This window comes from Lonchura striata, chromosome Z, assembly GCF_050655825.1.
Source record: "Lonchura striata isolate lonStrDom1 chromosome Z, ASM5065582v1, whole genome shotgun sequence".
NCBI classification, from domain to species: Eukaryota; Metazoa; Chordata; class Aves; order Passeriformes; family Estrildidae; genus Lonchura; species Lonchura striata.
Genome location: NC_140740.1, coordinates 70,742,044 through 70,765,670, shown reverse-complemented (window position 1 = coordinate 70,765,670; position 23,627 = coordinate 70,742,044). Strand labels below are relative to the sequence as shown.

The 23,627-nt window shown below is 36.9% G+C and overlaps 1 protein-coding gene across 5 annotated transcripts in view; it reads right to left on the bottom strand.

Annotated features, from left to right (window-relative positions):
• Nucleotides 1-23,627, bottom strand: part of GLIS3 (GLIS family zinc finger 3) — a 151,450-nt gene that overhangs the window by 92,980 nt on the left and 34,843 nt on the right. For all 5 annotated transcript variants that reach the window (XM_077790044.2, XM_085567444.1, XM_031507261.3 and 2 more), the window contains 2 exons: nucleotides 21,715-21,922; nucleotides 16,341-17,457 (listed from right to left, as the gene is read on the bottom strand). In XM_077790044.2, the coding sequence (XP_077646170.2) occupies nucleotides 16,341-17,457; nucleotides 21,715-21,845 (1,248 nt within the window). In that variant the 5' untranslated portion in view covers nucleotides 21,846-21,922. The remainder of the gene's footprint in view (nucleotides 1-16,340; nucleotides 17,458-21,714; nucleotides 21,923-23,627) is intronic.

The following is a 23,627-nucleotide window of genomic DNA, read 5'->3' as shown; positions in this document are numbered from 1 at the left end:
CATAGTTAGCTTAGGAGTTTAATTACTGAGAATGAATGAAACAAATTAGATGTTAAAACCCACTTAGCCACAATCTTATTCTTCTCCCTCCATTAAAATGGCCTAGTATGTTTATTATGTTCAGAAATTGTTTTTACAGTATACATACTCTTTACATCTAACAGAATACACAAACATGTGCACAACATTCTGAAAATGGATAAGGCACATGACCTGTTGGGCTCCTTCACTCTCCCCTAACTAGTCACTTAAGAAACTGCAAACCACTGTAGCAAAGCATGATTCTCAAACATCCTGAATAACTGAGGCCTAGGTGGAAGCTATGCTTTGTCACAAAACTTAAGAGGCTCTCAGGAAGATCTGCTCCCTTTCAGGACATTATCTGTCCCAGACAGGCAACCAATTACAAAACACCACATGTCAATTGTTCTTCTATGATCAGGAACAGTTGCTTTAGGAACAGTTCAGCATAAATAAAACAACCAAGGGGCACCTGGCCACTTCTGTGCTTCCATAAATCAGTACTCCAGGACCTGAAAGGCAAGACTGTGAAGCTGACAGAGTAGGCCAGAGCATCCCACTAGGATACAGCAGAGATCCTCACTGACTGCTCAGTCCTAAATCCCGCCCCAGTATTCTGATAAAAATCACTAGCCTTTAGTGCTCTATTCTAGCTACTGCTTTTTAACCATTTATTCATGGACTGATTAGGTTTCCAGTCTAGTCCAAATCCAAATTTTTAGTCCAGGCTCCTCTGACTGTTGCTTTGAGCCAATTCTCTTGATAAGGTTTTTCAAAAAGTGCATTTCTTGGCCTCTTTGATCTGGACCATAATTTTCTGGACCATACCACTGATAGTGGCATGCAACTCTACCCTTGATCATTGCCTAGGTATGGCCATTAGAACTGACCATGCCTATTGTCTACAGAGTTTCTCAAACACTTCAATTATTTTAACTTTAGGGATAACATGAAATATACACTAGTATTTTACTTTTTTAAATGGAAAATGCACTTTTGTCTTTTCACACCTGTACTCAAAAACACCTAAGTTATTCTTATTTCATCTGAATAAGCTATAATAAACTACTGACTATAAGCAAAATTATAAAAGTTCTTGATGTATCTACTGGGGAATTCATGAAAGAAGATTCTGTATTTGCTGTATTCTGCCTTCCTCTGCATTCTGACATTTTTTATTAGATGTATCTCATGTCTGTGTAGATAGGCACCATAGCAATGACCTTTGAGGTACAAAATAAAGCAAATTCTATTTAAGAAGTATATGGCAGTCAGATTTATAAGATATGTGAATGTCAGTTTGGTAAAATAGAAAGCGCAAAAAGAAATAGAGATCACTAAAAATGGGAACGGCATCTCATTGCAAACTGAATTCTTATTAATCATTCAGCTGCAGAAAGATATTAGATTTTGGTACAAAAACACATTCAATGACACATACCCTGACATAATTATAAGATGGCTTTCAACATGTGGGAACTTCTGGGGCAAATGAGTGCAGGCTTCTTATGCCTTTTCTTAAGAACTGGACTTTTAACCTGATAATACATGGGCCTTATATTTTTCCCCTGTGAAGAGCTTAGAACTATTTAATAGTTCACTGTTTGCAATGGACAAGTCACTCTGTTGCTAACAGATGCCTTTCCTTTAGGGTACCACACATCTCACACCACTGCTACTGAAAAACTTTCCAGCTGGAATAAAATAAGGAAAACAAACTGTTCATTTTTAACCTGTTTAAAATAAGACAGCTAAAATCTGCAATTTTAGACCACCCTTGGGGTGCTTAGTTCCATTTTATGTCAAGGACCTTTTAAGTTTACCTGCTGTTTACTGGAGCCAAGGAATGCACTTGCTTCACTCAGCATCTTACTGCATGTAGCTATGCATTGCATGGCATGCAGCTTGGAGATTTCAGATTGTTCATTTACCTAACTGTGAATTCCTATTTGTGAGTCAGAACTGTTCAGCCTGAAAGCCACTGTAATTAAGCTGACATGCCATTCAGTGACCTTGGCATAATCCTAATGAGATCTAAGTCACAGACAACAATTACTGAAAACATAGAGGTACAGATCAAACAAAGGAGAAAATACTAACATTTTCCATGAGCAAGATCAATGTACTTTAAAGCACAGAAACATAATAAACTGCTTTATTAGCTAAGTCTCTTTAGCCACCACAAAAAGTGGCTTGTACCTGGACAGCGCATCTGGCAACAGGATCAGGCAAACAAATTAGTCTAGGAGATTAATTGACTACAAACTAAGGCCTTTAATAGTCCTTCTTTCAACAGACAAAACACAATACAGGCATGCCTTTTTAAAAAGTCAGCAATCAATACTAATCCAGAGTCAGCCAAGTTTTGTAGCTCCTGTTCTACACTGCAGGTGAGGAAAACTCAGTTACGCATTTTGTTGTCATTCCCATCAATGGTCTCCTGCTTGAAGTAAGAAATCTATTTTTGTTTCTCTTTGAGAGGGTTATCAGCCTTTGAAACACAGAGGTAATTTCTGCTATTTACAATTAATTAAAAAGGCATTTTAAAAGCATTTGATGGTGTTTACAGAAATGCTAAAAGCACCCATGTTTCAGAGTGCTATTATATTGCTGATGACAGCTGTTCAATTAAGGCAAAATATATGCCTAATATCTTAATAAATGAAGAGCTGTTAAGCAGGTACTCCAAAATTAGTATAAAAACCCAATTATGTCAAGTAGTAATACCCATATTTATTGGAAAAAGCCAAATGACAGGACAACATATGGTGTTATGTTACTTTGGGTTCATTTAAAATATACAATTTCCAATACCAGATAGAATTTTGATACAGGTTTAGCCAGATGAGACTCTTGTTTACAATATAGCAGAGTCAGCTTTAGCTATTTTTACAGGGTATAGTGATACTTCTGATTGATTTCTGTTCAAATATTTCTGAATCACCCAAATTTCTCGAAAGAAATCCATTCTCTATGAAATGATTAGTCTTGCAACTTAGTTATTTGTAGTGGTTCAAACTTGTGTTACTTTGCAATATACCTCTAGCAATCTAATTCATGTTCTGCCATGCACATGTCAGAAGGCATAACTCCTCAGAACAGATAAGAAAGAAACTTGTGATTCTGCCTAACGTGGGTATTCTTATACATCACCACTTAAACTAAAGGGCACCCAGAGTAAAGCAATCATATTTTTATTACTACAAGCCATGAAGATTATACACTTGTCAAGTAGCCAAAACTGAGGTACTTCCTTTGCTGTCCTAACAGGCAGCAAATACAGACAGCGTGTTTTGCACAAGAGATATTTTATTAAGATATATTAATATATATTAAGATATATTTAGATATATTTGTAACAAACAAAAATAGGGCTTTCAGAAAAATGGAGTTCTCAGAAATCAAAATGTCTCTTTATATACATAATACAAAGCATAACTAATCAAAACATGTTTTGAACAGCTTCTTTACATAAGAATGCAATTTGCAAATAGCTCTCACTCAGGGAAGTCAGTGAGGAAAAACTTCACATTTCCTGGGATGGATACCCTGGGACATGGTTGTATGGGCCATGTACGACACACCTGCATACTTATCAGATGCATCTCCTTAATTTCCCTAGAATCATGAAAAAATGGTATGATAAAATCCATCGGATCTCCTGAATATAGTCAGTAAATTGTTCCAGCTGATAATGACATTTTTCCTAATAGGCCAGCTTCAAGGACAGTTGGAGGGGTATTTCTCTGTCAAGTGCTCAATGCCCCACAGAAAACACAATAAAAATGCCCTGGGTATCTTTGATGTAAGGAAAGTAATCAAGCTCTTTGCTGCTTCCCTACCCTTCCCTCTGATTTCACGCATCAGTCGCAAATTTCTTACACATGACCAAACACTTGATTTATTGTGAGGTTCAGGTTTTTTTACCCTAAGGGCCACAGTTAACTAGGAAAAAGTACTCCCAGTTTTCAACAATTGTTTTTTTCTATCAGTTATAATATGCTTCAAAATTTTTCTCACTAAAACATGCAGGTAATTATGTACATGAGTCAAAAATTATGCATACCCTCTTTGCATCCATGCTCACTAACAAGACCAGCTCTCATGAATCTCTGACCCAGGAAACCAGGGCAAGGAATTTTGCAAGGAAAACTTTCTCCTGGTCAAGTATGACTGGGTTAGAGATCACCTAGGTAAAGTGGATATCCACAAGTCTACAGGCCCTAATGAAATTCATCCATGAATGTTGAGAGAGCTGGCAGACGTCAGTGTGGGGCTGCTGATGATCATCTTTGAAAGGTTGTAGAAATCAGGAGAGGTGCCTGAGGACTGGAAGAAAGCAACTGTCATTCCAGTCTTCACAGCAAAGGTCACTAGTGGTTTTGCAAAACCATCACAGTGACCAATATGATTGCCTCTACAATGAGACAAGTATATGGATGGATGAAGGAAGAGCAGTGCATACTTTAGCAAGTATTTCAACACTGTGTCTCACAACATCCTCAGGAAGTGTGGACTAGGTAAGTAGACAGTGAGGTGGATTGAGACATGGCTGAACAGCAGACCCCAGAGAGTCATAGTGAGTTTCAGTGTCTTGTTTGGAGGCCTGTCCCTAGTGGCATCTCAAAAGGTTCAAAACTTCTCCAATTCCACCAATAACTTCAATAAATGGACAGATGCATCCTCTGTAAGTTCACTCATGACACAAAGGTGGAAGGAGTGGCCCTCAGGGAGCTGTGCAGCCATTCAGAGGGACCTCAACAGGTTGGAGACATGGGCAGAGAAGAACTGTCTGAAATTCAACAAAGGCAAATTCAGGGTCCTGCAGGTGGGGAAGAATAACCCAGGAGAGGCTAGGGGCTAATCTGTGGGGGGCAGCTCTGTAGAGAAAGACCTGAGTATGCTGGTGGGCAACATGCTGTCCATGGGCCAGCAGAGTGTCCTTGTGGCCGAGGAGGACAATGTGGGGCATTAGGAAGAGCACTGCCAGCAGGTTGAGGGAGGGGATCCTTTTCCTCTACTCAGCCCTGGTAAGGCCATATCTGGGGTGCTGTGCCCAGCTCTGGGCTCCTCAGTACATGGGGCTTCTGGAGCAGGTCCAGTGGAGGGGAATGAAGATAATTAAGGGACAGGAGAATCTCTTACAAGGAATGACTGGGGTAGCTGGGCCTGCTTAAAAGACATGGATTATAGGAGATCTCATTAATGTGTTTAGGTATTTGAAGGGGGAGCATCAAGAGGATGGACTAATGGGCGGAACTCATGTACAGGAATTTCCACCTGAACAATAGGAAGAATTTCTTTACAGTGCAGGTGACTGAGCACTGGAACAGATTGCCCAGAGACAATCCTGGACACAATCCTATGCCATGTGCTCTAGGATGACCCTGCTTGGGCAGATAATCCATTGAGGTTACTTCTGACCCAACATATTCTGTGATTCTGTGAACGACAAGTATTTTAGAGACCAGGCTTACTGAATCCCACACAGAATGTTTTACAATTCTGACAGTTCCTTCTTTTAAAAAGACAGTTAATAGGTACATTTGAAAATCAACAAGGTACTAACACTTCACAAGTTACTACTTATTAATTATTGTGTACTATATGTATATAAACAGCCTACTCCAAAAGGGAAATAAAAGGCATTTGTGAACTCAGAAGCTGTAACAGACTAAGTGTTCATAAATTATGAATTACTGTGGCTTTGCAGGGACCAGAAACATGCAAAGCTCAGGTGATACAATAATTTGAAACTAAATGCCCACAGCTGTAGATTAGATCACCTTCTCACACTACAAAATCTGGCGCATAATTTTATCAGCAATTGAAGAAAACTATACTACTTTTCCTAACTTAAGAATCTGTTGTTCCATTTTTCATATCAACAAGCTTGAATGACAAAAAATTTCTAATAGACCTGGTATGAGCACAACCAGAAGGCAGAACAGAGCATTTTATCTTATCCTGAAGGTAGATATCGATGAAGATACTAAAAGAAGATAAATAATTAATTAATAAATCTGCCTGTTGCTTAACAGGGACACATGTGCCCCATTTAGTATTTTAGCTTTCCCAGATTATATGTGCCTTTTCTACCCTGGTTGAATACTTCACAGCTTCCTAAACCACTTTAAATAATACATTTAAATTATTTTCTTCCTCTGCATTTGTTTTTGAAGCAGTGACTGGGGTGGAGGGTGTGACAGCAATGACATAATGTTTTATGAGATCACGACCTCAAAAAATTTAAGTTACTGTGAATATATAGAATGGATAATTATTTTTCTGTGACTCAAGTAAAAACATATTTTTTTGTAAAGATTTCAATCAACTTTAAAAGAAAAGGCTACCTGTTAGTAAACTAGGCCCCCATTTCACTTAGAGAAATTGCATTTTGCCTACACATTTAACTTCAGAAATAAAGTTACTTCACCTGCACAGTTCAGTTTCTGGGAAACCTACTGACCAAGCAAACCAAAATACTGTATAAGTTAATGCAAAGAACTCCAAGTACCATACAAAAATTAAAGAGTTAAAGCTATTTAATTCAGCCCTCTCTTTCCACACAAAGAGATTTTTAAAATTGGGCTTTGGGTTTGCTTCTTTTTTTAGGAAGCCTTTCAGTAAGAATGAAAACTGATGGAATACACAGCATTGTAATGTATATTTACCAAACCCACCAGCACTGAGTCAGATTCTAAAACATCAACAGAATATTTTTTATGTCTTCCCTAGAGTCACTCTAGAAGTAAAACAAATTAACTGTGTTTTGATTTCCTCCACCATTTTAGAGATTATGATGTTATTTTTATGGCTTATCAGTACACTGAGAGAGGCTGTCAGGATCACTAACATTGTACCTATCAGTCTTAAAGAGACAGAAGTGAACTGACTGCCTGAACTCGGAGCTTGCTGGATACATGCCAGAATAGATCCAAATACCACATACCCAGGATTAGTGTTGTGGTCTGCTTCCTCTACACAGAATTGCACAAGGACTGAGGAATCTTTGCAACTAGTACAAAAGGGACTGAACCCTGTCTGTAAAGGTTAAAAATTGAGAAAAATAATGCAAATTTCAAGTATGCATAAAACAAAAATGTCTCAAATTCGTGTTTTGTCTTCATCACACATGAGGTAAAGCCTGGTAGCCTAATTTTCTCCTCTTCCTTGTGACAACATGCCAAAGTTAAATTACTCAACCATGTCCTTCCATCTCATCCTCTGGAGAAACAAGCAGCAGCAGCAAGAAATGCCACATGCAGGCAGCAGGTTATCTAAGAGGACGCACCACAGCATGTTTCCAGCCTCTGCCATGAGCAGTCTGTTGCAAAAATGTTCAACCTCCCTACACCTCTAGACATGCTCTCTGTGTTCATACCTGAGACATGACTCCACCCTTACCCCTCAAAGGAATATGCAGCTACCTTACCCTGCTGCAAGCTTGTTTTGCATTCTCTGAGCTACTGAAGGCCTCATGCTTCTCAGTTATATCACATACAGACTATTAAAGAAAGAAACATTATCTCAAGGTAATGCCTGAGAGATGGATAACCTACTAGATTTTTTTTATCTACTGGGAATAGAAATAGAGCACCATTTTGTCTTACTCTGCTTCCTTTATAAAGGTTGTGTTTTTACTGCAACAAGTTCTCATAGTTCTTTATCCTTACCAAAGCAGTTCACTTCTTTTTTTCTTCTTTAAATACTCATAACATGTTAGACATAAAATTGTATCAGAATTTCACAGCCATGTAAGTCTTCAAGGGCTGGATGATCACTGTCCTCCACCACATAAACAACCTATAAATCTCCTTATTCAGGTCACTTTAGCCTTCTCTATCTCCCTTAGTTTCAAAGAATGTCCAGGTGTACAATTTCCTTGCTGATACCATTTTTGCCTGATGGTAACACAGGATCTGTCACACCAGCAAAATATAATATGAAATAGCACAATGTTAACATTTTAACCATAATTCAGCTGCAAAAGCCATGTTGATGGATTCAGCAATCCATCTCTCCTTTCCTAAAGGAAAGAAATAAAGTACCTCCATTATAATGACAGAAGTATAAGAACTGAAGTTAGTAAACAGAACCTGCTATGATAAGTTTATTTCTGCTGTCTTCTAGGCCTTACAAATATTATCTAAAAGTTTTCACTGTAGAGAGAGGATGATGAGAGATGAGTGTCCAAAGAGACCATCACCACTTTTCAAAATCCATGATGATTCAAACTTAGTATTCAAGATTAGTGTTGTGTTCAGTGGCCCTTCAGCTACTGTAACAATCAGAACTAGAACTAGCAAATGTTTGCCTTTGCAGAAAATGTCATCCCTCTCAAATATGCATGATAGACTTTTGAGAACCTTCTCACAATTAAAGCAGGTCAACAATCCTTCAAACAGCTTGCTTTTAATTTGGAGCCAAATTCTCTCACAATTAAAGCAGGTCAACAAATTCACTGAAATGCCACAACAGAGGCTTCACAGAGATTCATTTAACTAACTTTAACAGACTGAGTTTGGCTGGGAAGATATTGCATATTTTTAGTTACTGTGCTCACAGGGCTATTAATTATAATGATTTCTACAGTATTTGCTGAATCTATATGTCTCTTTGACAACTTACGTGGTACTGGACCTGCTTCACTGGTGCAGGCATAAAATCAGTGCCACAATTTAGCAGCTCGCAATGTTAATTTACATAATGGATTCAGGCCACATTTATCCAGTCATTCAAAACTCAAGAGTCCTTGTGACACAGTCAGAGCTGAACAGCCTTGTTTCTCAACAGTGGCTCATTTTGAAAAATGTGGTCTCAATAATTTCAGCAGTCTCAACATAAATATTCTCTAATTCAGTTTATGCTTATCCCACTCCTTTAAACAAACAAAGCAGACCTTATATCCATGCCACCTACCAACTTCTGTAACAAATTACCATCAAATACATAAAACAAAGTTGGACAAGTATGTCTGAATCACTTGGAAACTTTAGGGATCACAGGACTGGACCTTTGTCATACCAATTATATAAAGCCATTGGAAAGAAATCCATGCATTTTTGCAAGCAGGCAAAGCAGGCTTTTCATAGAACAATAGCAGCCTTGTCTTTCACTGTTATGTGACAACTCCTAATTAAAATCAATTTTTTTTTATTGTTGGCCCAGATAAGCTTGTTTGCATAGCTGCAACTTCTTAAAACAGAAATCTGAATGTTATTAGGAAAAGACATTCACTGACAGTACAGCAGACCTTGAAGAAAAGTGGCATTGCTTGATGTCAACATCTGATTAACCTTGGAGGCAATTCTACAAATGTTTAATAGTGAAAGAGCAAAATAAATTTAATTTTGTTTTAACATATTTATAGAATTGTACCAAGAATACACATAAAGGCATGCTGTGATTTTGACCTGAGATTGTGCCAGTTGATGACCAACAGAAAGCATTCAAAAAGAGAAAAAAAGATAGTGGGAAATTTTTTATGACTATTCTATGTATCAAACACACTGTTTCATGGACAGCTGAGTAAGATTACATTTCAACATTTCATGAAGAACAACTCATAAAAAAATTTCTTACCACAGTGACATTTCTCTAAAATGATTCACTTGTGACCTTTAACTTTGTAATTATGAGTGTTAATTCTCAAGAGCTGAATACTCATGGAATATAGTTGCTGTATAGCCATAAAAACAATGGTAAGAAAACATCAACCCTAAATTGAAACAGACTTTAATTGACAAGAAAAATAAGCATTCTGAGTGGATAAAAGTGGTATCAGAAAACAATCACCAGGTGGCTATAACAACATTTAGCAAACCTTGATGCATTTAACAGATCGTTACTGTTCTAGACACAACAGCATTCTCACTGGATCCCTTCTGAATTTGCTTTTCTTATGTAGCCTAGCACTTTACACAGACACAGACAGAACCTTCACAGTGACTACTCCTAAAAAGACACACTGTTCCCATGCACCCTGTTCAGAAAGGTTTGCTCAATAATTCAAGCCCTGTTAACCCAAGATGAGCAGCAACCATGTTTCTGTGGCAGAAACAGCTGGGTAAACAGCTGAACTCTGTGATCTTAAAGGCCAACCAAAATGGCTCTGTGATTCCAGATGTGTCATAGAAATCAATGAAATCACTGAATTGTGCATGATTCTGCCTGGACAAATCTCACTGAAGTCTACAAGACTATTGCTTTGCAACTTATCCATTAAAACAGAACCTGTCCCTTCCCTTGAGTCCTTTAAGCATTAGGTCAGTTACAGTATCTTACACTAAATCTGAATAATGAAAAAACATCAAATAATATCTCAGGATGTACAAATGCTTCAGCATACATTTGCATTTGGCTTTCAACATATGTAGTGCACTAAACATATTTAGTGCAAAAAGCTATTTGACAGTTTTCCATTTCCTAACTACTCGGCACAAATAATCCAAAGATTGTTCTATGCAGCTTAATGCTCAACACTTGTATTTAAAGCCTATGTTCACAAATATAGCATAAGACTTAGATGTATGGGAAGTTTTCCACAGAACACCAGAAGCATTAATTAAAACCCTAATCCTTAGGAAATCAGTGTCAATCACCTGAATTAAGCCGACAGTGTGTTTATTTTTAAGTAAAACTGTATTTCCTTTCTAAGGGAGTAACATTGAAACTGTGGATGGCACAATCTATTAACTAGTTCCCTCTACTTCTCTCTTCCCTTCTTTAAAACAGAATCATGTTTTCTGGGAAAGGTCCCTGTCTGTTTCTTTTGTACCTGTATCATAACTTGCATTTGCTGTTTTCCTGTCAGATATTGCTAGCCTTTTCTATTACTAAATGGAAAGTTTCAAAGTTTAGTGATTGTTCATATAGAGGTCCAGTCACCAACCAAACAGGGATGTTGAAAAGGCAAAAGAAAATTAGCAGGAAAGAGCAGAAGTAATCTATAATGATTTCATGACTTGGAGAGTAATCCAATCTTCACACAGACATGCTCCAAACCATCAACAGTAACATTAACCCCCTTCCCCCCATCCTCTCAGCTTTGAACTGAAGTAATTTTCTAATTTAAAACCTACGCTTAAAAAACAAACAAAACCCCAAACTGTGAATCCAAATCCAGCCAACCAAAAACCCAACACCAGAATACCCTCCAAATTTCTTGCAGCTGAAATTTTGGATGTAAAATATGTTTTAGGATTCCATACTTCAAGTAGATGCAATTTTAGAGTTCTTCATTTTTTAAGTTTATAATTTATGTATAGATTCTTAGAGCAATGAAAATTATCTAAAATATATTTCATTAAAATTATGCTACAGGGAAATAAAAAAAATAAAATATTAAAATATAGTTTTTGTGCCTATCAACAAACACAGAGAGGTAATAAACTAGAAACCTTTCCATACAAACATAAGTGTTTGTGCGATTACGAGTGCTCATTTTTATTTTGGGATACTTCACATTCATGTTTTGGATTACAATGAAACTAAAAATATGCCTGTCTTCAAAATTTCATTGAAATGCTATTTTAAATTTTTCAATTATATAAGTTAAAAAGAAAAAAAAAAAAAAAAAGCTGATTCAAATACTTAATACCAAAATCAAATTATTAGTTAGAAATAAAACAGAAGTTAGATGTTTTATAGACATTTTATTTTGAAACCCAGCTCTCTAGCTACCATTTTTCACTGTCATCATTTACATGTAGCAAGGATATAGCTCTGCAATTTTTCACTGCTTAGAGATGTTCTGCTATTGAGGGCCAGTACCCTGGGTACCAGAGGCCCTCTTGTCCTCACTGAACTCAAGCACAAGTTGTGAATCTTCAGCAGCCAAAGGAAAAGCACCTATCATTACATTTTGAACTATGAACATAGTATATATTTCATACTGAAAGGATAATGTTGAAAGACCATTAGTACAATTGCTGAGAGGCAAAATTCATTAGTCTGGACTAGATGCTATCTGATGTGATATATGATCTTGAGCTGTTTGGCGAGGCAAACCCAGAATTCATAATTCACTTTTTCTTTAAACAAATTAGACACCATAACCATGACCAGAAGATTACTAATATTGCACAAACTTGTGAGAGCTAGGGAGGCTTAGCTTTATAACAGTCAACTAAAGCCCAACTTTCTGTATCCATGCACCATGATATAGTTTAATTAATCATACGTCTCTGCTTTTCCTATGGTATTTTTGTTTCTGTTTGTTTACTGAGTTAGTGAAAGAATACGCAACAGTCAAGTTTAAATTTAGTTCTAATTTTCAGCAACTTTACTCAACAACTGAATTATCATTCTTGTGACATTAAGACAAAGTGCTCAAACACTACTTTAGCATAGTGGAAAAATCTTCTGCAAGTATATAAGGAACAAAAAATTAAATTTTTTTTATAGTTTCTATTTTATCAAGATTTTAGTGCAATATAGGATGCGATATGGTCTTATTAAGAAACATGGCATATACTGTAAACAAAATATTTGCACATGCCATATACAAGACACAATTCTAAAGCCCAAAGACAGAAGAAAAGTCCCATTTTTACAGAATGCATTTCTAGTTTTAATCAAAATTCCTACTTGGACACCATTTTCCAAGGACATGTTCTTCAAACAGCACACATACACACATCCATCCAAGTACTCGTACTCACCCAAGGAAGTTTGCTTATGTCCCCCAATAAAAAGCATTAAAAAATATTTTAAGTTTCATGTTCTCTTTTTCACATAGACTCCATTTTACATGTTTTGTGGGATAATTTCAGGTATTTAGAAGATGTTAAATGGATGTTGCTTCAAATCTGACAGGAATATTAGCAATTTTATTAGTTGGTATCATGTCAAACCGCTGCACTAAAAAAGACATGGTCATGTAGTACCATCAACACAAAAGGCAGAAGCATCACTCAGAGTTTACAGAAATAAAAAAGACTGAAGTCAGCTTCAAAAGGGAAAGAATTTTTAGTGCATCTGAATAAAGCTGTGAAGTGTGAGCTTGGATTTTAGCATCATGCTGTTGTTGCTTACACCAGAAAAAATGTGTTTAGCTTAATGTTTGCAGAGCAGGACAATAAGGCTAATTAAATACCTCTTATTGAAGCTGAATTTGAAAAGCAAAAATGTTCACTATTAAAGAAGGGAACCTGAGTAGAAAATAAGCTCACAGATAGAGACAAAGAGAACAAAGGTCAGCATTTGCCAATTGCTACTCTGAGGTTACAACAGCTACGGTTTCTAACCTTTTTCTAATCCAAATGAAATCTGTGGAAGCCTCAAATGCCATTGTGAGGTAACTGCTGTCAAAAGTTACAGATTATATTTCTACCACTGTTGTACTTATTAATTGCATTTCAATATGAATTTTTATTAATATTTTTTATTTTTTGACTTATTCCAATGAAGTACAAGCTAATGCATAGATTAATGGATGAATGCAACACATTAGAACATGCTATATCTATTTACCTAATATCAAGAAGTTTAAGAACAGGCACTAAATAAATTATTCATCTCTTGAATAATTTTTTAGTCACTAAACCAGGTCACTGAAAAGGCAGAATGCTTCCCAGGTGATGTAAGTTAGACTAGAATATGAAAGATGTTTAAGGAATAGTAATGGAGGCCAATGCATTTTAACAATTATTTAAAGAATTGCTATTCCAAACAAATCCCTTAAGTTTGGATCTGATTATCCTGATTGTCACGTTTTTATGTGCTGATATTTGATTACTACTCACCCTTCAACACTTTTATCTTCCAGAATCAAAGAAGACAGCTCATCCAGAACAAGCAGGAACTAAAGCATAAAATACTGCTCTTAGCTTAAGTTTATTGCCCTAAACTTTTGTTACATAGTTTTGTTAATAGATACTAGCTCAGATGTGGCAAAACAAATGCTGAGGTCACTTGACTCTGATTTTAACTATGAGCATTGTTCTGGTTTTAATGATAAGCATATCAAGTATGGAAGTCTTAGCTGTTCTTCAAGTCTCTTCTGAGATGATTTCATCATCACAAAAATAATAATCGTGAAGAATAAAATTATGTTACAAAGTTCAACTTATGAAGTTGTGTGTCTAATTTCACATTATCTCTACTATTGTTACAATACAACATAGCAGTAACCCTCACCTTAAAAATTACTGAAATCTCATAAATATTGCTGATGTAAAGCTCACATATATTACAGCAGTCCATAGGGATACACAGCACAATATGTAACAATACACCTTCAATACACAGCAGTACAGAGATAAACAACACTGACAAGTAAATATGCTGACATGACAAGTATGTTGACTAGCATCCATTGCAAATTATGCTCAAAGAGAAGACTGTGTCTTGCAAACTGCTGGGAACCATCAGCACGTTCAATGCTTATGCAATGATTAGTGTATGATGGCAGTATGATGACCAGTGTAACCACCTGCCTTTATTTACAGGATGATTACACTAAGATAGTTCCTCCCAATGACTTACTACTTCTGCTATATTCCTTACAGTAAATCTGGTTCATTCATATAATATACTTGGCATAATAATAATAATAATAATAATAATAATAATATACTTGGCATTTTTTTCCTTCCCTTTTCCTGCTTGGTCTACTGGACTTCATCTTACTAGACTCCAAAACACAGTGGATATAGAGACTATTAGGTTCACTAATTTCAGAGAAAGAGGCATGCTACACCTAGAACCAAAAAATAAATTATAGAAAAACTCTAGATGGACAAACAAAGAATATAAATGGATTGTTTTGATTTTTCCCTTAAAAGCATAAATTCGTGAGGATCCTTCATCATAATTCTTCTACTATAAAGACCTTGGGTTCTTGGATTTCCTCTTTTTCAGTGCTCTTTCATCATTCCTGCCCTCTTTCTTCATCCTGTTGTCTATCCTTTCTCATCTGTTGTTGTCTGTCTCCATATCTTTAATTACATGTGATCTTCCCTTGAAAAATTACTTTCTTGTCTTATAGAAATTTCTTTTTTCCTCAGTCTCTCTCTTCCCATAAAGGTGATGAGAAATCCTTGAGGAAGAACTGAAATTAATGGTACACCCTGACCCAATATATGCAGACAGCAGAAAAAGAATATTAATAGAATTCTAAAACATATTCAGAAAGCAGAGAGCCTGAGTTAAGGCTCTGGTGTGACGAAAGGGAAGGATAAAAAGCCTCATCACAACACAATCTCTACTAGGTTCTTTAAATTCAGGACGGAAATCTGGAAAGATATCCACTCTATCCTGGGCAGGACACTGGCCCTTTGAAAAAACAAAAGAAAAAATTTTTTCTCTTAACTGTACAAGCAAACATCTACATCATGCTAAAAATTTATTCAACACTATAATACACTGCTATAGACTCCAAGCACTAATTTAAATTTCACCACATGTAAACATATGTTTATTAATCAGTGGCTATTCCTAGAAATTATATATTCTTCATCATTTATGCTGCGGACTCAAAACTGCACTGGTGAGGTTGCTGTTTGACAACACTAAATAAGCACTTAGTAAGGTTAAACTCATTGTCATCCAAAATAAAGACCAGATATATAAGTCAATTCAAGAATCTGAATTATGGAGATTATAGACGGTGCACTAGAGACCAAGCACAAACTGATTACAGCCAGATTATTAACCCATGCGACTACCTATGCGTTAGACTGACTTGCAGTGATCCTAAGAAACTTTTCTTGCTGGAAAAACATGACTTCAGGGGTTGAACGCTCACTGCTAGAATCTGTGAAAGAAAAGTTATTATAGGATTTATTCCTAATGTCCTAATGGAAAGATATGTGGGTTTGGTTTTCTAGTAGTAGTACAAACAACTGCCTTTAAAAATGCCCAGCTTTTCTCAGTTTCTTGTGGTAATATTATGCAAAGTCTTGAAAATTCTTCAAGTCAAAAAGGTGTAACATGACGCAAGAATCTCTCAGGATAAATTGTGACATTTATTCTGCAGCACTTTTCCTCCATGTATTTTTCATGCAAATACTTAAGAACTGGCTGTGCCTCAGTTTTGCGTTATGAAGATGTACCATGTCACTTATTGTAGTCTACAAAAAAAGTTTATAAATGTAGAAAACACAACATCTTGTCTAATCCTATCTGTTGGAATGTATCAAATTAAAGAACACCTTTTCTTTCTGTTTAGGTGGGAAGATGGAACATTCTTTCATTCTCACAGACTAAATTAAAAATTAATAAATGGAGAAACAAAGGCAGAATTACAACTTCACTGTCTTTTCCTAAGTAATAGAGAATCTTTAGTTGTTAAGAAAGACAGAACTCAGACTCACTGTGCACTTGTTCGGCTTCTCTCCTGAGTGGACTCTCATGTGAATCAGCAGTTTGTAACGGGCATTAAATGGCTTGAACCTTCGAGGGCAGCCTGCCCAGAAGCAGGTGAAGTCCTCTCCCTTCCTCTGGTCTATGTGGATCTTCTCTATGTGCCGCACAAGCTCCTCTTGGTGGTCATACAGCTTCCCGCAGTCAACCCAGAAACAGCCATGCTTGCCATTTAAATCATCCAGCTCTCCATCTTCCTCCAGCAGGGCAGCCGGGGCAGGAGGCAGTACCTGCAGCGGGGGGATGTGGCTGGGGAGGCCGTGGGGGTGCCGGTGCTGGTGAGCATGGTATGGCGGGGGTGGCCCTTGCGGAGGAGGTGGTGGCAGCACCAGGGGTGAAAGAGGCATGTCAACAACAGGGCCTGAGAAGTCATCCAGCTGTTCATTTTTTAGAATGTCCATCGCCTGGCTGTCCATGGGCAGCACACCCTGCTGGATCACCATATTATTTGTGGCAACCATCTGCAAGCTGGCTTGCTCCAGCTGCTGCATCCGCTGGTACTCACCTGTTCCGTTCTCAGCATACCCTGGAATAGTGACATTGCCATTCGCCATGAGGAAGGCTTTCTGGGCAGTTGAAACAGAGCAGTGTTGGGGTATACAGCTTCCCCTCACTCCCAGAAAATGTCCATAGACCTCAGGCTGTGGGGAGACGTTTGCTGGCGATGCCCTGGAGCTGTTGATGTAGGCCACCAGAGAAGTTGGGGATGTACGAATGATGGTATTGAACTCGATCCCAATGCCGTCAGACAGAGGAGATGCAGAGAGTGCTCTCTTTTTGGAGCGGGCTGATTGACACCAGACTGAGGACTGGCAAGGACTAGAGTAAGGGGAATTCTTGTTTTCCATGCCATATAAGTAGGATGGCAATGAGTTACTGGATATAGATGCTTCAGGCAAACAATTTATTAGATCCCCCAGCTCACTGCCATTTTGTAAACCATGGTCAGGGAGAACAGAAGAAAATGTCCTGTACCTACGTGACCACTCTTGTTCAATAGTCAGAGGAGAGTGACCTTCTGACAAGCTTAACGTTGTAGAGGCTAGAGTCTCACATGACAAGAGTGACCTGAAATAAAAGTATGATAAAGTAAGCATTTAGATATGGAAGTATATCTTTTACCTTCACACACACTTAAAATTAAGGAAAGGCTACATGCAAGAAAAGCTCTCCCTAATATCAGGTGCTCAATTTTAGCACACTCAGTTAATGTACCAGTAGTTATACAAAGGTAATATACGTGTAAAAAGGTCACTTAAGAAACCAACTTAAATGCTTCAAAATTTTGGAAGAAAAAGTTACTGTAAAGATTCTTGATCCACCACTGCAGAATTGCAGATTGCACATCTTTTCATCAATTGTGGTGTAAATAAGTTTGAACTTCTGAAGCCAGAGCATTATGTTCCTGCCTTCTATGAAACCCATAATGATTTTAGTCATCTATAATTTTTGTTTGAAAAAAACAGGAAGAAAACTGATCTAAAGAGAATGAATATTCAATCAACCTGAATGACTTTGTCAATTGTAATACATACAAATACTACAAATACTTTCCTACAGAAGTTTTATATTTCAACTTTATAAATACAGATAATATCTAACTTTACAAAACAAACAAAATAAATGAGTAATGTAGGAGAACTGGTTGAAGAGGTTTTTTAGATTTGATTTGAAGATGTATTTGCTTCCAAGTCAGCAATCCAAATTTTTAATGAAAGCTTAATCTTCCTGTTATAGAGCATTTTTCACAGAGATATTATGAAACTTCTTTATGCTGCAAATATTCTTTGGATAGCTTAAAAACCCTCCATACATAGGCCCTTAGAAGTATTGTTTTGTACAAAGGAGATAAAAAGGAAATAAAGGGGGTATCGAGGGCCCTGAGCCATGGCTGTAAATGTTGGCTGAAGGTCAGCTGAATTTATTTCTTTGTTTCCTGTTCACACCCAGCTTTCCCTACCAGGCAGTGGTGCAACCAGTATATAAATATCGATTTTTAAGGAGCTTTTAGAATAGGAAGAACTGGTTAAGTATCTAGGTAAAACTGACAATCTCAGAGTAGCCTCTGCATCTTCTGTTTTGTGAATTAATTCTTGGGTTTGTTATTTTAATGATACAGTTTTGAAGAAGCACTAAATTTCAATGACAGATCAAGGACACTGGAGGGGAAGCTTGGTACAGCCTGAGAGAGAGAGGAAGTAGTTTGCAGGTGCTGTATCTGTAAGATAGCTTGCCAACAGGGAAAATGTAACTTAAAAGAACAGCAATCCTTGCTGTGGTGACCAGTGGGAGAGACAGTTCAACGCCCCTTTGCTTTGTAAAGCACGGCTGTTCTGCTGTATCAGAACAAGAAATCCTGTTCTGATTCAGTGTCAGGGCAGGGTACTGTCATGGACCCTACGTGACTCCATCAGGGTTTAAACGGCACTTGCAAAACAAACTACAGACCAAAACCACAATTAGCATGCTGACTACACTTTGTGCTGGGAGAAATCAGAAAAATGAGACTGCTCTATCAGGTCAGTCTTGTGTGCCATTTCAATTAAAGGGATGACTTTTTGTGAAAAAGTTGATTAAGGCTGTTGCCAATGGGCTTTGTTAAAGCACAGTTCATAATGCTAGTATGTTGTGACTCCAAATACAGATGCACAGTTTTCAACACAGCAAGACAAGTAAGTAAGGTTTGATTTCTCCATACAATGATTCATACCTAGAAAATATAAGGAGAGGGTAAGGGTGTGTTTTTATATTCTCTTTTATAAATAAAGAAAAATATATCATTCATCAATAAAAAGTCTATTTTTGTACTGACAAGAATTTTAAGCAGATGCATAGTACGACCAGTATCATACAAAAGGTTACTAATGCCTAACACAAAGGGGGATATCCATCAGTGAATCTGAAGAAAAATTGTTCTTTAAAAGTCTCATAATAAGACAAAAATAAAAAGCTGGCCCAGTATATAATAAGAAAGAGCCAGCTATTCTGAATAAGCTGCAGCACTTCAGCATCTAAATTAAAAAAATAATAAAAATTCCAGTTCCCCAAAAAATAAAGATTTATTTAAAATTCAGCCCACACTGTGACTAAGTAGTTTTCTAATAGGAAGAAAAGAAATACAACTAATATGAAAACGAGGGACCAGATCTATCAGGATGCCAGAATCTCAGATAGTATTCATTGGTTTACATCTGCTTATTGTAAACTAAACTGGCTTGAGTTTGGACCAAGATCTTTCATTAACATTTACAGGAGATTACTTGCAATTACATTGTATTCTCCATTTGTGTACAGAGGCCACAATGTCAGACTACAATCCAGCATCCTGAACATAAACATGGAAGAGTGAAAACTATGTTTTTCTCTCTTTTCACAGTCTTCTATCTACTAGCCAAAAACCCTTTGCTCTTTCCTAGATCTTTTTCTGACTTGCATCAAAGCAAATTGCAGTATTACATCTGGCTTGATGCAACACAACAAAATACTCCAAAACAGTTTTGCAGAAACTCAAGAAAGATGAGGAAGGTTTTACCCCCCATGGTCTATATAGCAGAATCTGATTCTATGTGTAGCAAAACTCTCATTTTGCCAACTGGTTTCTTTCTTCCAACAGTAAAAATCAAGAAAATTCACTTCAGCTTTGGTAAATTCAACAAATTGTCTGGTTTGGGTTGAGCTGCCAAAACACAAGTTAATAGTGCCTGAGAGATAAAATCCAGAGAAGGCACTCTGCCCAGGATGAACCAGTCAACTTCACTTAGGCAAAAGCAGTTTATAGTTCAAGAAATGTAATTTAAAAACCCAAAAAAGCTCAAAACTGAACAACAAATAACTAGCCTCCTCAAAAAACACAAACAAACAAAGAAAAAACTCTGGACTGTTTTGACAATCTGTGAGATAGAATCTGACTTAAAACTTGTTTTGCCTATCAAACAGACAAATTAAGGTAAAGATTGCTGAAGTGGATATTCTTTGTATGATAAACTTATTTTATAACACCTTCATTGATAAATCATTAAAAAGTACTCTAGGGACACCACAGCCTTGAGTCTGAAACTCAAGTTTCAACTTGAGTTTGCCCTTAGTAAATGCTTCTTTGAAATAAAATCAAAGCTGTGTAATTCAGTATTGACACGATATATCCAACCACAAACCCAGTGTTTAGAACCATACAGGCATGCCTAAAACCTAAGTAAGTAGCAATTATGTAATTATATCTTTCTAGTATCAGTTTTATTTGATCTGAAAGGCATGCATTCGGATTTGTCAGTTGTCATCATCTTAGCACTGAATGGTTTTTGCTGACACATCTACATAGGAAGCATAATTAATTTTGTAAATTTTCCCAGAGGGCTCAGTCTTCACAACTAAAGAGACATAAGTGTTAAAAATTACCTTAAGACTAAAGCAAGGTTTTATTCCATTTGTGTAGTACCAATTTTAATTATTTCAGGAACGTCCTTTGACTTGTAATAAAGCAACATTGTAAATGTAAACTGCTTTGAGAATAAAGACTATTACAGTCTTTTGAAAATAAGAAACTACATTTCAACTCAGTAGGCATTGTAGAATGTAGATTCCAAAACAACACAGTAGAATATTTTCTCACTGTATGATCAATATCCAGGGGTGTTACAGGGTAGATCTCAAATATCTGTTTTCCTCTAATTCATGTTTGCTGGCAAAATTCAAAATCATAATTTCAAAACTTACTTAAGCATTTAAAATTAATTAATAAATATTTATCTGTGGGGTAGTAATATAAAAAGGCAACATTTACAGCAAGTGGTCATAGTTTTTTTACTATGCAACAGAACTAGGGAAACTTACAGGTTTTCAAGGACAATTGATCTGATTAATCATCAGATGGTAAACAAACAATCTGAAAGCAAACATATTTGATGAGAGAGGAACATGTGCAGAGCATGAATGGTTCTTTTGTCTGTCCTTGGTGTTATTTGAGAGGCACCAACATGGCACACTTAGCACTATGTAGATGTAACATGTGGACTATTTCTGCTTTCATCCTCCATAACACTTCTTCAACCTAGCACAAAAATCCAGTTAGTGACTACAAAACAACCTTTATCTAATAAAAAAGTTCTATCATACAAAGATTTTGTGTGGCCAAATTTCGCCCATTGTTGGAATGATCCAAACAGTATTATTATAGTTGATTTGAATTAAATTGCATGGAATTCAATTTCCCATTGCATAACAGAGAATGATTTTCTGATTTTAATAATCAGAAATTTCACATTTTTATTATGGAAGAATTAAACCCCCTCCTTTTAAAGTACTGAATAAAAAAAGGTAATTGAGGACCTTGTATCTGATGAAGAAGCACTCAGGCTGGAAGCATCCATAGACCTTTGTAAGCTAGGGCTAATCTGGCTGCATGCTGTTGAAAGCTGATTCACTGAAGGTGAAAGAGGTCCCAGATGTTGAACTGTCATGGGATTGCTGGTGACTATTGCATTGTTGCCACAGCTTTTTCCAATGGACTTGCCCTTGTGTCCATAATCAAGACCTCCTAAAATAAATAAAGCAGATTAGTATTTATCTCTCATGAACCCATGATGAGGCACAGAACTCACATTGTTGCATCCCATGATGTCATCTAACTCCCACATTTTTATCACATCACTTTGCAAACTCCAGAAAGTAATGGGAATCTTCAGATGAGGACAAAACACAGGATCAACACAAGAATTTTGGAAACTTCTCGAAACATAAATAGCAATATTCTACAGGGGAATTAATAGATTATGCATGCGTAAAACATGTGCTGAAGTACACAAACTTAAGACCAGACATGACAGAAAAACATCAGAAAAAGCCCTCAGATGAGGGACAGCTTTCTATGAGGACAGGAAGAGAGAACCCAAGGAGGCTGCCAGAACAGCACCGTGCCCTGAGTCCTACCAAACCCTGCAGCTGCAATTCTTGCAAGCCCTTCCATCATTCCTGCCACTAATGAAGCATAAAGCAAGGAGACCACCGATACGCATGCAGACTGCATTTCTTGCAAGCCCTTCCATCATTCCTGCCACTAATGAAGCATAAAGCAAGGAGACCACCGATATGCATGCAGACTGCAGTGCTGGCTGAGTAGTTTCACCAGCAGGAGAGAGTTATAGCTGGAACCCAGCATTCCTTGGAGGTCTAAGTAGAGGAAATTAAGCTGAATCAAATTGAGAAGCATTCTGTTTTTTCTTTAAAGGCCACAGTCTGCTCTTAATCACTGCTGCCATGACTCAACTGATAGCTATTACACAGTAGCACAAAAGATAGCTGGCAACTGGGACATACCTTCAAAATGCCCAGTGTTCTTTTCTCTGTGATTTAGATCACAGATGGTAGTTTACAAGATTGCCTCCATTAAACCACATTGAGATTAGAAAGTTAAAATGTAGGTCATAATATGGAAGTTGTTGACATCTAGCGAATTCTCATCACAGCTGAAAATTAATAACTAGAGAATTCACATTTCTAGCTGTTTCTCTGTTCAGAATACTCCACATAGCAGGATAGCAACATCAGGACAAACAGTGAAAAGTATTTCTATGTAACCCATTTTCCTAAATTAAATCTACTTTTGATATGGGCATGCAACTCATACAACTTCTTCTCCAGGTTCTTCAGATTTGTTACGGACTGCAGAGAGAAGTACATTAAGGCGTTCATGGCTCTCCCAGTCAAAGGAAGAAAATCCAAATCATTCAATTCCCTCCAGATCAAATAGTTCCAAGGACAAACATGTAAAGAGAATTCCTGATTCTGCACTCAACTCCAATGCGGACACCACAACAAAGCATCTAATCTCTTGCAGGATTACTGTCTGTTCCCACTACAGATGTTCAATTAAATCAAAAGAAATAGAGAAGGTATTTTAATTTATTTCCTGTGAGGCAGGAAAGTACATATTTTGAACTCAATAAAGTTGAATCAATGTGCTTCTCAGCAGTTGATTTTATAATGTTACAGAGAATTAAATTGGAACCTTTAGCAAATATAGGGAAAAAATGTAAGTTGCCTCTGATAATAACATGAATGCTACTCCTCTTGGCAAAAAGCTGGATGGGGTAAAATAAATTTACAAGCTCCATTCACACTATAAAAAAATACATAATACAACATAATATGCTACTTATGTGTGTATCATAAATGTTCAGTGAGCTATTTTTTAGAAAAGTGCTTTTAGTATGTAGAACCAAAGATATTCTGCACCAAATTAT